The 15,947-nt window shown below is 41.4% G+C and overlaps 1 protein-coding gene across 4 annotated transcripts in view; it reads right to left on the bottom strand.

Annotated features, from left to right (window-relative positions):
• LOC136054336 (transducin-like enhancer protein 4) overlaps positions 1–15,947 on the bottom strand; it is a 97,552-nt gene that overhangs the window by 28,351 nt on the left and 53,254 nt on the right. For 2 of the 4 annotated variants that reach the window (XM_065745562.1, XM_065745564.1), the window contains 2 exons: positions 15,648–15,852; positions 15,235–15,251 (listed from right to left, as the gene is read on the bottom strand). In XM_065745562.1, the coding sequence (XP_065601634.1) occupies positions 15,235–15,251; positions 15,648–15,852 (222 nt within the window). The remainder of the gene's footprint in view (positions 1–15,234; positions 15,252–15,647; positions 15,853–15,947) is intronic. The other 2 variants (XM_065745563.1, XM_065745565.1) reach the window with 1 other exon arrangement.

Genomic DNA, 15,947 nt, shown 5'->3' with positions numbered 1-15,947 from the left:
TTGCAGAATTCTTAAGGGTATTCCCTAAGGAGAGAGACAAAAAGAATTGGGGATTCATCATGCACAAGCTGATATTTACAGTAACACCACTCCCAGTACATGTCAGCTGGAAATAGCTTGATATTTCTTCACTTTCTTTTAATATTTGTAGGATTAATAACAAATTCAGGCCCTGATCCCATAATATTTAACATCTGGGCAAAATGTTCCATGCTGACGTCCACAGAGCTCTAGTTTGGCACAACAAACACACTGCATGGTACAAAAAAAAAAAAACAAAAAAAAAAACTTAGCAATGGCAGCAGTAAAAGGCAATTTCTTCCTTATCTCTTTTTACGCTTCCCTTCTTTTGTTAATGTGAAGCGACTAGGAACAATATGGCAACCAGAACAAAGGAGAATAAAGAAAACACTCATGGATGATTGCTCAAACCGTGTCCATCAACACCACGATTACCTTGCATTCGGTTTTAGGACAACTTGAAGCTTCATGAAAACATGGAACAGAAGATATTTACATATGATAGCATCAGTGCCCCGAGCACTCTGGGTGCCTCAAAAACCACCAGGCATGTAGACTGCAGCAGAGGAAAAAGAAAAAAGAAAAAAAAACCACAACAAAACAACAACAACAAAACCCATACCAAACAGCCTTCTCTCACCGTAGTGGCATCTTCGCCCCCGTTAACTCTATTTGCCACTTTCTAATTGACGTGCACAACACTCGGAGCTTGACTGCTACAAGAAAACTGAAGCTACAGTAACAAATATGAAGCATCTCTTGCTAAGTGCTAACACTCTTGAGATCACACATCAACTTCCTCCATGACCAGCCACAGTAACCTTATTTCACAACACATTAAATGCATTAAGGGTCCCACACAAAGAATGCTGAGGCACAAAACTCAGAGCCAAGATGGCGAGAACAAGTTTGAACCTTTTCCAGGGCCAAAGCTGCCTTTTTAGTGAAGATATCCTAAAGTAATTCTATTCTTCTCTCCCTATTCTCTGCCATCCCTCATGACAGCCTTGAAAAGAAAGACAGCTGGCAAAAAAGCAGCAATGACAGAACTGTGAGTCACACAGAGGTAAAAAGGTTGGACTTCAGGAGCCAGAAAGCACAAGGATAGGCCTCTCAGACACCTATTTTTAAATGCTTCCTTTCTCTCTCCTTCCTCTCTTCTTGAAAGACTAAATGCAAAATGAAATCATCTTAGAGAAGGACAGCCGCTTCCCCCCTGTGCTCAATCATTCCAGTCACACTATGTTGTCCAGTAACCTGCATTGATAATTCCTCATGAATAAAATGCCAACATTATCATCCTCAGCTATGTTGTTGACATGCTTTTGCTATTTCACTAAAAATACCATTAATTTTCTGGCTTCACAACAGCTGAGCTACTCCCCATTTGAATATACAAAAGAGTATTTTGTTTAAACCAAATTAAAAGCGTTCCAGTAAATGACTTCAATTTTGCTGGCTATACTACTTCAGTGTACACCGTTCTATTTAATCCTCTCTTTTCCCAACTCTACCCCCTTCTACCTCCCCCCTCTTTTCTTTTTTTTTTTTCTTCCTTCCTTTTTCATACTTAATCCTTTCATGCTAGGAGCTGGATTTGCCCAGCAAGACATCCAGCAGGCAGAAAGAGCTTCAAAAATGTGGTGCCAAAGAGTTAAGGTAAATGCGAAATTGCCTCTGCTCTGTTTTTATTCACCTGTGTTTGCCAAAACATATTTAGCAACTAGGAAGGAAGAAAAAGGGGAGGGGGAGCACAAAAACAGTGAACACACCTTCAATTTCCCATCCTGTAAGTGTCGACATTCCCCATCTAAGTCAAAAAGAAAAACACTACTATTGCCAACCCCTCCTGGCATCTCAACACTTTATTTGTTCCCATTTGTATCTAATGCTTTTGTCAACAGTTCAACAAAAGTCAAAGCAAACAAACCCACTACAAACACTGGGGGTAACAGCAACAAGCATGAATCCTTCACAATTATCCAGCCCAGCTGCTCAGTGCCTGTCCAGGCTGCTTTCATTTACAACAGTGTCAACAAAAGGCTGAAACCCAATAACTAGGTGGGTCAATACTACCACTGTAAACCCTCTAGAGAAGGAAATGCTCTTCTCCTGCTTTACTGCTTCAGCAAACATGCAGAATAATTCAGTTAGATAGACAAGTGCTTGCCTAATCACTTGTTGTGTGAATTATTCAAGGCTTTCCCTGTTAACTACTAAATGATGACTCTCCAAATATCTCCCAGAAACTACCAGATGTCCAACAGGAGAAAAGGAAACATTAGGCAAATTCTGCCCTAACAGAGGACAATGGAAACCTATTGAAATGTCTAACGTTCAGAGGGTTGATACATTTCTACTCTTTTTTTTTTTCTGGTGCTACTATACAGAAAGAAAACAAGTCTTTAGAATACAAGTATGAAGTACACATTCGTCTACTAGAAGCCTGATTTTTATACAATACAATCAAGTCTGCTGCCTACAATTTTTCCTCTCCTTTTCAAATATAGGTTGTAAAAGAGTAGTCTCTAGAGAATACGTAAGTTGTGGATACAAATAAGCATAGTAGTTAGCTAGGTGGACACAAGCAACATGCATCTATTCCCACATCTCTCTTTGTGCTGTTCATTTCATCTCTCACTAATCACACACTTTAGTGTTTCCTTCATTTCAGCTATAAGGTGAATGCTCATGCGCTTCAGAAATTTCATGAAGGTTCATGTTTACACTTCCAAAGAGCAGCGTAAACACTCTACATTGTAATACTGATTTAAGTATTAAATACTACATTTTTTTTTACTTCTCTTCAGGGTAGGAAACAGCCGCCTTTAGAAGTTCCATTTTCTTGGTTTGTAGGCTTTAGTCATAACCACACAATTGCTAACATACTATTTATAAGCTTTAAGAAAACAGATAAATTAGTTAACAAGTGGTACTTGTTTTGATTTCATTTTAGAAATTGTTCACAAATAAGCCTGGATATTGACAACTGTTTCTTCTAAGACCAGTTTACACATACATCATAGAGTTGGACAGATACATATTTTGAGCCAGAACATAGTATCAAATACACTTATAAATATTTTATTTTTTGACATCTACTGTAGCAGTTGTGCATGCTGAATATCTGGTATTCCAAAGAGAATCTCTGGCAGTTTTAAGATTTAGCAAAACAGTAAAAGAAATTCTGTCTGTATGTCAAATTAAAGCACATAGTTTTGTTTTTATAATTAAGATCTGTAACATATTTTGTTTGTAAAACAGTTTTTGACTGACTGCACCGTAACAATCTCTGGAGTTCTGTGTTGTCAACATAGAAACCTCTTCCAATCAAAAGAATTTTCTTCCCACTCCTGTCCAACATAATTACAAAACATTTTGTCTACGAAGCAGAAGTGGCTATGCCACTTTGTGATCACTGCCACTGTTTGTAGGCATTTCAGCTCCGCACTGCTTGGTGGGCAACTTCAGTTACATTTACTACTAGAAATCCAGCCGTTGCTTTACTACAGATCAACCGAGTGCTATTTGCAGCACTAAAGTTGTTAATCACTATTTGTAAGGGCAGTACTTTCATTGCTTCAAGTCGATTAGTGATGTCTAAGAAATGGTTTAGGCTTCACAGGGACCAAAGGCACAACAGAGAGGTACTGGAACACAGAATACTTGGTATCAAGAGGATTACGTATTGCACAGATGAACTGGAGAAAAAAAAATACACGATCTGGTGCTAGATACTCTAAAACCAGAGGGAGATAATGTCACACAGTAACTTCTCCCTTTCCTAATCCAGAGGAGGAGAAAAGAGCCCCAAAGTGGCATTTCCAACCTCTGCCATCGCTGGAGGCAATGCAGTTACCAGAAAACCTTCACGAGGCACACAAGAGTCCTATAGAAGGTCTGCTAAATACTTAATTGCTTTCAAATACCCTGCGGTGTGACATAAAGCTTCCTGGCTACCTAGGTGGCGACCATACAGTGCTTTTTACAAAGGCATCAAATGGACCCTGGACAGGCTGTCTTTATACTGAAAGCAAGCTGCCTTTCCTTCTCTGATGCCAATTACGCATTCTGACAGGGCACTTGGAAAGACACTTTACTTCAAGGGAATAGCAGAAAATGGGTTTCTTTCACCCCACAAGGCTTACTACTAACTGATTTTAAAGGGCTTATTTCTAAATTGTTCAGACATTATTCAGAATTCCTCTCATATTTTGCAGTATGGAACAACAAAGCTCACTACAAAATAATATTTGCAGGCCACTGAAAGAAACTCCTTCTCGAAGCAGGGGAGGAAAAACAAGACATTTGTTTCCTGCAGGGACAAAGTAAATTGCAGTTCGGTATTTTTAAAAGAAGCCCTGAAGTAGACATGTGACAGACACAGAGCATCAACAAATATAAATTCAGCAAACAAGGAGAGACAAGACGTTTGAAGTCACAGTTATAACTACTTCAAGCCAATGAGAAGGATTTCCTAGTATGCGTCGGACTGTAATGTCACACGGTAAAGGTTCAAGTAAATTAGGTCAGCACTGGCTTTTTAATTCAATGCAAGTAATGACTTATATACATGGTCTGTCCACTTGTTACTAAAATAGAGTGAGCAAAGGACTCTGAAACAAGTTGCAACAGCTGCCAAGCCAGCTGTGTGGCCAGAGCCAAGACCACAGTACACATCCCACACACAGCCCAGCCTCTGGGGCTGCCCGGCTGCGAGGTACCTCCTGGCCCCAATTCCATACGGCTATGCCACACCTTTGGATGGACAGCCTCGGCAAAAATCATGACTGTTAATTACTTTGACCTAACACGGTTCATAAAGTGGAAAAAAAAAACAAATAAAAAACCCCAACTCTGTGCCCTCTTTAAAAACTAGCTTGAAAGACAGCAGCTTTGCAGCACAGAGAAACTGCGGCAGACCACTGATCCTGAGAGCAGAAGAAGGAACAAACAGTATCAAAATCCTTCCCTTCTCCCGCCCCTTCGCCCCACTTAACTCATAAGCACGCATTAGGGAAACTCCCACAGCTGCATTTGCTGCCTCTCAAGAGGCAGAAAAACAGTGGTACAGCTGTGCCTGCTCATACTTGTATGCAAACAAGCAGCGTCCGGCTGGCTGCAATGCCTCACTTAAAAGTACCTCAGTACTCTTTGATAAGCTTGCAGCTCAGAAAGGAGTGATTCAGAGCAATCTGCCGTCCCCGTAATGCAATTAGCAGATTAGAGAGGCATTTCACTCTCAGTGCTTCATTAAAACCCTGGTTGCATCCAGCATTAGCTGCCGATACGACATACGCAGTGTTCCCCCTACAGTCCTCCCGGAGACTCGGTGTAGGACGGTGGGGCGAGAAGCCGCCAGCCCAGCCCACAGCCTACCGAGCCGGGCCGAGAGTGGCAGAGACCCACACTACACTGCTCAGCTGGGACAGGAACAAGCTTCGTGCCTGCGGATTGTGCTCAGGACCAAGCTGCACAGAGGTGATCAGGCTGCTTGCTAGGTGCACAGCAGCCAGCCCTGTGCCTCTTTGCTTGCTGCCAACCTGTGAGGGTGTAGCAGGAGAAAGGTAAACTTCAGTGAACTGCAGTGCAGATAGAAGCGATCACTTCAGTCCTTCACGTGGCAGGCGTCTGAACCCATGGCTGCCCACATTGGCTCGACATTTTTCTACTCGTTTCCCCAAGTGTGCCATGAGCATCCTGCAAGAGCAGAGAAGGTCTGCTACCACAGGAGCATGGCCAGGACATGAGCAAAGGTGGCAGCAGGTGGATCTGGCACAAGCATGGGCCTGCACAGCCCTACCAGCATCCAGGGAAGGACAAACTAAAAAACAAAACAAAACAAAAAAACACAAAACCAAAACGATTAATTCACAGATGTTCATGCATTTCACACACAGGGTGCCCTGTGGTCCGTTGCCAGGGCAACATGAGACCACCGGTGCGCGCTTTATTGGCTTTATGAAGTGCGTCTCGGGGGCTATCGTCCGAGAAACACAGCATGGTAATTGCCAGGCTTTTCACAGAAGCCTTGTTTTGTGTTTATCCACATTTAACCCTCTGAGTGTGATTAAGAGCATTGCTATGCATGCCTTGTGCACTGAGGGACAGGAAAGGAGGGGCTGATCTCTGTTTTAAGCCTGAAAACCCCAGAAAGTGTGTTCCTGCACCCAGCTCCTGCCTAAATTGCCTTGAAGGCATCACCTGCAGGCCGCATACAGGCTGCCCCACACTAGCAGCGTTCACATAGCAGAGCCTGAGCTAAGCCTGGCACGGGGAGGTGCCATCATGAGTGTGGCACCAGAATGACAGGTTACCAGCTTTGGGCACGATGTGCTTTACCATCAGCTTTGAAAGGAGTAAAAAAAGCAGCACACTGACTTCGTACACTCATTACAAGGAGCCCTGAAACTACATTTTGACTCCTGCCACTCAAAACCCCACCAAGACGAGGCCACCACCACAGCCATTCTGAAAGAAGGCTGTACATCCCGTGCCTCGGTGACATGCGGAACATGCACACCAATGAGCTGGAGCTTGCCAACCAGGGACAGGGTCGCCATCACAAATATTGCAACTCTTGTGGCACCAGCATCGTCATTCTCAGTAGCAGCACACATCAAGTGTTAATCTGGCCGGAGTGGAGAGCGAGAAGGCGAGGGCAGCAGAGGGAATCAATAGAAGAAACGGCTTACATTCAGAGTCGCAGGAGAAAGAGCACACAGAGACAATCATTTCCTGGGAAAAGCTAAAGCCTAATGAGAATTTACTCTGCCGCCTTTATTCACACAACCAGCCCTTTTGTGGCAAGGGCTTCCTGAGTGACAGGAACCCAGGGCCCCTTAATAGGATTTCCATATTATTTCCAACACCTGCCTAGAAGTTATTTGTTTACATTGAAGGAGGCAAGATTCTCAAATCAGACATCTGCTTCTGGTTCAGGCATATCTTAGGAAACCATCTAGAAAGAAGCTTTGTTGCTATGGAGACATTTTTATTTTCTTCCCTTAGTTGGCTGAAAAACATTAGCATTTCCAATTTTTTGTTCTTCAAAAGGCCAAATGTCGCTCATGAAAAAACACATAACTTTTCAAATCGTTACGCAGAATAGGTTAATTGAGCTTTAGATATTTAATTATTATTCGACTAGATTAGAAGCATACCAGAGAGAGGAGAGAGGCATGGTGTAACTTTCCTACAAATTCTCCTCAATGTCTGATTCCCACTGGCCAGCATAATTGATTCTTCCATCAAAAACACATCTAAAACACTGCAATTCATGATGCACTCAACGATCTTTCATAACAACTTAGGTATCAGTCAGACAACTAATTTCCTCCAACTTCTTCTAAAATCAGCCTAAGAAGCTGAAAACGCACAAACTGGGAATAAACTTCCTTCCCAGTGTGGGAGAAGAGACAGTATGAAATGCAAATACTAACCTACTACTAGCATTCAGTGACTTTAGCCTAAGGACAGAAAGTTTCATAGCCTTTTACCCTTGTCTTTGATTCTACAAAGTAATCTGTTATTCTCTCTCTAATACATTTAGAGTGCCCAATGAATCCACTGATTTGCATTAAAATAAGGGATATCTCAAATTACTTTGGATAAAAACGTCTTAATAACAATTCAAAATACTAATCGTTAGTTACATAGAAAAAAAAAAAAAAAAAACCAACCTGATCTCACTGACAACATAAATCTATGAAGCAGAAAAGCAGCCATCTAGTTTGTTTTCACATTGGTAAAAGTTGATGAATGTTACCTACTTTCTCCCACTACTGTGACTAACACCACCTTAACCTAATCTACAGCTTTTCTCCAGACACATTCACTGTGAGTAAACTGGTGTAAGCCACAAATGCCAGCATCCAGAGAATGATTTTAATTGCATACTTGCATTATAATGAGAACTTTAAAAATATATATAATAAATAAATTAATTCCCTCCCTTTAGTTCTTTCCTCCTAACTATTACATTGTCAAAGACTTCACACTGGAGAAGACCTTTCCACCCACCTCCCACCCCAGCAAACTTCCTCTTCCTACTCTACAATGTGAAGTCATAATCCTGCATTATCAACATCATAGTCTGTTGCCATGGAAATAATTAGACATGACTGCTCAGGTTAGAAATTACAGCCCATGTAAGTGTTTGTGTCCTGGGTGAAGAAAGCATCAGGAGAGAGAACATTTGAGTTACTCTAAATCAGCAAGTGGCAAAATAAAGTTTAATAGTGAGAAGTACTGTAGGAGTTCATCCAAATGTGGGCACACTACTGAATAAGAGCTGCCCTGCTGCAACAGGCACAGGAATGCAATGGAAGAGGCCAGCATACATATGCACAGAGGATACTGAAAAGCCATTGGGTAGAGGAGGAGAAACCATCAGACATGGCAGAAGCGACTAATTCTTTGATAACAAAGTACATGCTGCTACTTTCAGCTATACTAAATTAAAATTCACAAATGACACCATTAAAAAGGCAAATTATGTGATCCTGAATGACAGAAATGTAACTTAAAAAAAAAAAAAGATAAACGTGAAGTTCAGTTTTGTGTTTTAAAATCTATTAAAAACCACAGATTTAAATGAAGTCTAGCCATAAAAGGTTATTACAATTAAAAAAAAAAAAAAAAAAAGATGATAATGCCAAAAAATCAGCTTTATAAGACAAACCAAGACAACAAACAGGACTCTGCTAATTAATATTTGTTCTGCTTCAGCAGACAGTTACTGGACAAAACTGCAACAAACAAGCATGTCTCACCCCATCACATCATTAATCCATTCATGTTCACCACCTGAGGACCATCTATGCCCCACAGATATTTATTTATCTGTTCCACAAACAAACAATTACAACACATTTTCTGGAATTAGGGCACCTGTTACATTCAGCACTGCTTACATGCCCAGAGGCTGATATCAATTAATACTGAACAAATTACTGTATTGCAAGTCAAAAGAAGTTACTCATTATATTTTGATAACACTACCCTCAAAACACCCACGAAAATAATAATTAAAAAAAACTGCACAACTCTCGTGGAGCAAAGTTTAGTTAAAATATGTTCCAAATTACCACTTCATCATTATAGGAAGCAAAATATATGCAATGTCTTTTTTCTGTATGGAGAAAGGCACACACAGAAGCTGTGACACGAATACGAAGTATGTTTTGATTTTTACAAGCCTGTGAAGTGCTTTTCAGCTGAGTGGTATTAAAGTGGCAAAATAAAATGATCAGGAAATAAATTCTGCAACTTTCTTTAGGCATGTAACAGATAACTATGTTTCTTTGGCTCGTTAAATACAAACTGAATGTAACGGCATTTGGCAAGAGACTCACATCACTGGAGGAAATCTCACTTAAAAGAAACTTGACAATTAAGATGAAGCCTACTATAGTGCAACACATCAGTTTGTGGTGTTCCTCTACCAGAGAAAGAATAGTGTCTGAGCAATGTAATTACATTTGGAAATATCCATAATTCTGATCATAGCTAAATCTATATCTAATCTATCTATATTATTTTAAACAACCTTGATCTTTATAGAAGCATTACATTCATACAATTCCCCCCTTTTTTTTTTTAAGTATCACATAACAGCTGCAAAAGCAAGAAGCTTACTGTTTCTTACATACTAAATGAACAGAGATCTAAACACTTAATAGTGGCTAAAAGCTCAAGAAGCTAAATTGAGACAGGCTCAGGTTTTAGCAAGCACTGGGGCACCTGCCACAAGAAATGTAAATGAGACTCACACCAGTCCCCTTTCTCTGTATTTGCTGCATGTATAATTATTAGCTTTCCCAAAGATTAAGGCAAAAGTAATCTCATTGCTAAAACCACTTGAATTTGCCCTGACAGACTACTTCTCATTCACTAACATGTTGGACAGAAATTCATCTCAAATCTGCATTTGATTTGTTAATTCAGAAGCTAAAATAATCCTTTCATGTAAACCTTTATTTCCACAGGGGTCTCAAAACAGGCTGTTTTATTTCTGCCACAAGACTTCAGCTTTTAATTATGGACTCTTATTGCTGCTGAAACAGTAAGCTCTGACACAGAAATGAAAAGTTTCCATAATGTTTGCATGTCTTACTACCAGCATGGTCTCATCCCCAAATAATTAACAATGGAAATGAAAAAAAAATACCCACCACCACTAAACCCACAAACAAATAATGTATTAATGTGTATAAAGTTGGGTTAACAAGAGATATGGAAAAAGTTGCAAGAGCTAAATCCTGCGTACAAGACTCAGAAGACACTGAAGTTCTTGAATACTCTGGTAAGAGATAGGGTGACAGACTCCTATCAGCCAGCACATGGGGCTCCTTTATTCCAGGTGCCTCATACAGAGCCACAGGAAGAGACCGCCAGCACTTGGTAACTTTGCCAGGTGTCACCTTCACATACAAACTGCTTCCTAGGCTACTTCAGAGAGTCACTTCTCCAGAGAATATTTTAGAAACCAGAGAAACTTTTGTCAAATTTGTCCCAGAGAAGGTAGGTAAGAAGCGAAGCTGGGAATAATTACCTGCCTCCTGCATTAGCAGTCCTTACAGGAGGTGGAAAAATCCTTTATGGGAGCAATTAGGAAGTAAGAGCACACCACAGAATCTTTTACTTACTTAAATTAGAACAAACAAACCAACAAACAAAAAAAACCAACAACAACTAAAAAAACCAAATACATTTCATACCTTGCAAAGAAGACATATAAAGTCTTCTCAGAAAAGGTATACAGCTAACTGCAGAGCAGTTTGTTTGTCCTTGTACCTAAACACGTTATATTCCCTCGGAGCCATTACGCCAGCGCTGCACTCGCAGCACAGCCTCTGTGCTTGCTGCCCTTCCCTTCCCTGGCTGCATGAAGAGCAGACCCATGAACCACTCTACTGTGCCCAGCATTCCTCCACACTTTTTGAGGGATTCAAGCTAACTAAAACCAACACGAAATCAAACAGTTCCCAAAGCCACCCACCTCCTCAGAGCTTGCTGTGTAGATGACTATCTATTATTTAGGAATAGCTTCTGGACAATCTCATATTATCTGGAAAGTCCCTACTTGGTTTCAGCAGTGAACTGCTCACTCCAGGGAGGTGATGGGAATGTTGTGAGCCTGGGCTGTCTTATGCAGAAAATGTTGTGTTTAGAAGACTTATACAAACTGGAATGGGACAGTGCCTGAAAAGAAACAGCCTTCTGAAGCTGACTTGCCTTACACTGCAGCTCCAGCCACAATATCCAGGTTGACAGGAACAACTTACCTGCCAGTCCCCAAAGAACCTATAAAACCACATATGCAAGAAGTATCATACACCCAGTTCTTTCCTTCCTGCTCTGCTCATCCACAGGGACAGATCTCACTCACACAATAAGTACTCCTGTGCATAGGAAGCCTCAGTTTCCCAGCATAGCATATTCACTAGACAGAAGTGAGGCGAGGATCTCAGTAAGCATTACTGGAGAAAACAAGTTTTGCAAGCAGAACTGCCCAACAAATCAAAAGCACAGGAAGTGGTGGCAAGAAATGCCATCGTGCTCCTCGGTACCAATGGGTAGGGTGCCGTCATTATCTGAAGTGTACATTAAAGTGTAAATTTACACTTTATGAGCTATTGTAAAATCTGCCCTGCTTAATAATCTGTATCAGCAAGAAAACACTTTAAAGTGTCTCTCACAATTAAACCCAGGCACAACCTTGTATAAATCAAAATTTTGCTACCATATCAAAACGTTACACTGGGGCTGTATAATGTTGCCCATATCCTCATTACATGCTACACTAATTACTACCAGCAGATTCAGAATTTTCTGCACATTAGAGGCTTTTAGAGGAGCTATAAAAAATTTCAGGCACCATTAATTTAAATTTGTATTGAAATTTCCTTTTGACAGATGGCCAAAAATTACTTATTATTTAGAGTACCAGAGCTGCCTGTTTGCACATTAGAAGAGGAAAGGGAAAAATTAAAAGCAAGAAAGAAATTTATGTCACGTTCATTACCTGTTAAATGTTAAGGAGTATTATCCTGCATGAATAAATTATTTCATACAAGCACGCAGACTCCAGCTGCTGGCAACTGGCACGTTCTGGCTGACAAAAAACATCTCAAGTCACACAGCAGATGATCATAAAAAGCCTCTCTTAACCAGAAGCCACTTAAGGGAGGACAGATCGATAGAACAAGCAACTAACTGCTACTCTGGGCATCACTGAAAACATATAAGGAAATTAGCAAACTATTTCACCTTGCAAAACTGGAAGCAAGCCCTGAAATACTGACACACAAGCCAACTCACAACCTGAACACAGTATGAGATGAACATCTACTTATCATTTCAAAATAAATTGGTACAAAGTGGTGACACTTTCCTCTTAGTCTCAGAAGCTGTATGAATAACGGAGTGTTTGAATCATTCTAAGTAACTTGAGAGCAACCAAACAAATCAGCCTTTTTGGTATAAACACTCCCACATTATTCATACCAGCATAAAAACATCAATATCACACACATATTACAGATATAGGAAATACATACACTATATATATTTTTTTAAATAATATATTTAAAATTGTCATCAGCATACCTGATACACTAGCCACTCTATTCATTCACCTTCTTGAGTGAAAGGTCTTGTGGTTTCAAGTTTCAAGGTAAGAAAACTTACTTTAAGAAACAAAATGTTTTTTATATTCACAGTTTTAGATATCTGCCCTACTTGTACTTTTTTTTGTTTAGACACAGGGATTTAAAGAAAAAAAAAAAGAAAATCTATTGAAACTATTTACTCAGACTGAATGGGATGTTCTGCTGAAATCATCATTAATCTATGCCTGCTTTCACTGTACAAAGCAATAATTCCAGTTTCTAGCTCTCATGACAAAGTAGATGAAGTGAAATCTGACATGTTGTTGTCCTGCATTTGTGGATAGACAGCTTCGATGCCTTGGCTGCTCACAGTAAAAACCGATAGTCCTGTCAGTTCCCAGTTCTTATGCAGAACCACGTGGCTAACATAAAACTGACAACACTTAGCACCATTTCATTCTGCGGGGACACAGCAAAGTTGCCAGTGGCAGAATAGATATGTGGGGTGGGGTGCAGGGCATGCCTCCATCCACAAGTGCTGGAAAAGCAAAGGTGTTTCATGCACAGCAGCCCCCAGTGGGACAGGACTCTGGGAGGCAAAGCTTGTGCCTAGCACTGTGCTTCCCCTGACTCTGTCCTCAGCTCAGGAACAATACAGAATCACAGAGTATCCACAGTTGGAAGGGACCCACTCAGGACCTCCCAAAAATCAAACCATAGTTCTGGGAGCACTGTATAAACACTCCTTGAACTCTGGCAGCTTGAGGCCGTGCCCACTGCCCTGGGCAGCTGGTTCCATGCCCACCACCCTCTCTGGTGCAGACCAGTTCCCTAACCCACAGCTGCCCCTCCCCTGACACAGCTCCATGCCATTCCCTCGGGCCCTGTCGCTGTCACACAGAGCAGAGCTCAGCACTGTCCTCTCCTCCCTGTGAGGAGCTGCAGATGCCATAAGGCCTCCCCTCAGCCTGCCCTGCTTTGAGCTGAACAGACTCGGGGAACTCAACTGCTCATCTCAGCTGCTCATCGCACATCTTCCCCTCCAGAGCCCGCATCATCTCTGTAGCCCTTCTTTGGATGCTCTAATGGTTTTATGTCCTTCGTACACCGTGAAGCCCAGTACTGCACCCAGTGCTGCAAGTGAGGCCATACAGCGCAGAAGAGAGCAAACAACCCCTCCCCCACTCCATACATATATCCAGGGCTACACCATCCCAAGTGCAAAAATCAGTACCTGCTCTTGTCAAACTTCATGTGATTAGAGTCTGCCCAGTACTCTAAATTTGTCAACATCCCCCTGAGAGGCCTTTCTACTCTCAAGAGAGTGAACAGCTCCTCCTATTTTAGCGTCATCTACAAATTGGCTTAGTATGCATTTGCGTCCTTCATCCAAATCATTTATAAATCATTGAAGAGAACTGGCTCTATAATGGAGCCCTAGGGACATCCTGCTGGCCATTCCTGGCAGTCTCATCAAACACACCTAAGACCTGAGCTGTGAACACTTCTGCTGCTTGGCCAATTCTAAGAGTAAATCACATATTTCTAAGAAAAGCACCACTGAAAACTTGGCAAATCAGTTGTGAGTGTTCAGTAAGGTGAGTGCACATGTCTTGCCCTTTGTAAGACAAGCACCTCTTCCATTTCACACTCACAATCATCCAAAAAATGCTTAATCTTATGCTCCTGAAGATTGTGAAAGCTCTTCAAGCTCTAAGCTGTAACTGCATCCAGCTAACCAGGGCTGTGCAGGTAATTGTGCAACTGGCAACAACTGCTTCTACTGCGAGTCTGTAAATGGTCAGTAGTAGAGAGGACAGCAGATGAATCCAGGAGAGAACAAAGCCCTGATACACCTTCCCACTCATGGCATTAAAGCTTTAGGAGCCTCTGTGAGACTCTGATGACTATCAAGCAAGGACAGGAATCCAGGTATATATGTTTAATCCCTGCAGTACATATCACTGAATGCTCAAAATTACATGAGTTGCAAGGTATGCGTTACATCTGTTTATAAACACTACCATTCAAAGGACAGCAAACGTATATGAGCTAGAGTTATTCACAGCCTAACAATTGACTTTTGGAAGGGGAACATGGGACTCACATATGTTTGCAGAATAGGGAATTGAAGTTTCTTTCTCTCCACTCAATAAACTGCTGCTGAAACTACATTTTCTCCGCAAGTAACTCACCCCCGTTCCGTAACTGCACTGAGATGGCCTCATGAGGATCTATCAGAATTTTGGTTTTACAGTTGCCAAAAACTCAAAACTTCTGTCTCACTATTTCCATTTCATAAGCTTATACAGAGACTCAGGGTAGCCCTCTTTACCATATCCAGGAACAACTTCTATGCTGAGGAGCCAGCCAAGGAGCAGAAGTGCTATCACCAGCCTCACTGTATGGTACGTCACCTGCAATTCTAGCTGCACTATCTAATGAGTGATACACAGCCTGCTGAAGACTTTGTTAATCAGCATGAAGGTCACAGCCCAGTTTTGCTTGGTGACTTTTTCCACCATTATAGACCATGTCAAACAAATGCACTGTGCGGCTCTTTTGAGCCACTCCTGTCACCTACAAAATTGAGTCCTACCTTGATGGAGTCTCTGTCTGCACATGGAGAATCCACCATTTCCATCGAGGACAGAAGGCAGCAGAGGGAGATGAGGAGGAAGAGAGAAAAAAGTACTAGTTAGTTTATATGAAGTTATACATTTATCATACTCAGAAGAAAGAATTCTGATATCTATTAAATAATTAACTGCACAGATGTTAACTTTTCTTTGTAGTTAATTATTAATATTCCACAGCCAGATTTATAAAACCATAACTCCACCATTTCAACACACCTTCTGACTACCACTAGGCAATAAGTACTAAAGCAATTATCTGTAACTCTTGCAAACATTTTGAGATTTTTTTTTCCTAGAACAGGTGCAGGAGAATTAGAATAGAAAGAAGAAAACATAAATAAATGAAGCCACACACTTATCTGGCAGCACCCACCTCTTTGGTGATCGTTATCATGGTGCTTTTTTTCATCCTTGATTGGGAGGTGTGACTGGCCTCCCAGTGCACTCGACAGTGCCAGAAGGCCAGCACTGCTGCCAATGGGTGGGATGGCTGGAGGCTGCAAGCCCGAGGGATGCGGAGTGAGAGGTACAGGAAGACCATGTCCATGTGACAAATGCTGGGCCTGGAGTTGTTGCTGCTGTGAAAAATGAAACACAGATATTGAATTTGTCCGGGGAGCATGGGGGTTGTTTGATTGACCCTGTACCAGTCAGATCAGCCAATACAACTGAC

The sequence above is a fragment of the Cyrtonyx montezumae genome, unplaced genomic scaffold (genome assembly GCF_038088225.1).
Source record: "Cyrtonyx montezumae isolate F1298 unplaced genomic scaffold, pur_monq_1.0 scaffold_36, whole genome shotgun sequence".
Classification (NCBI taxonomy): Eukaryota; Metazoa; Chordata; class Aves; order Galliformes; family Odontophoridae; genus Cyrtonyx; species Cyrtonyx montezumae.
Note: the sequence above shows the minus strand (reverse complement) of the source record. Positions and strands in the feature narration are given on the sequence as shown.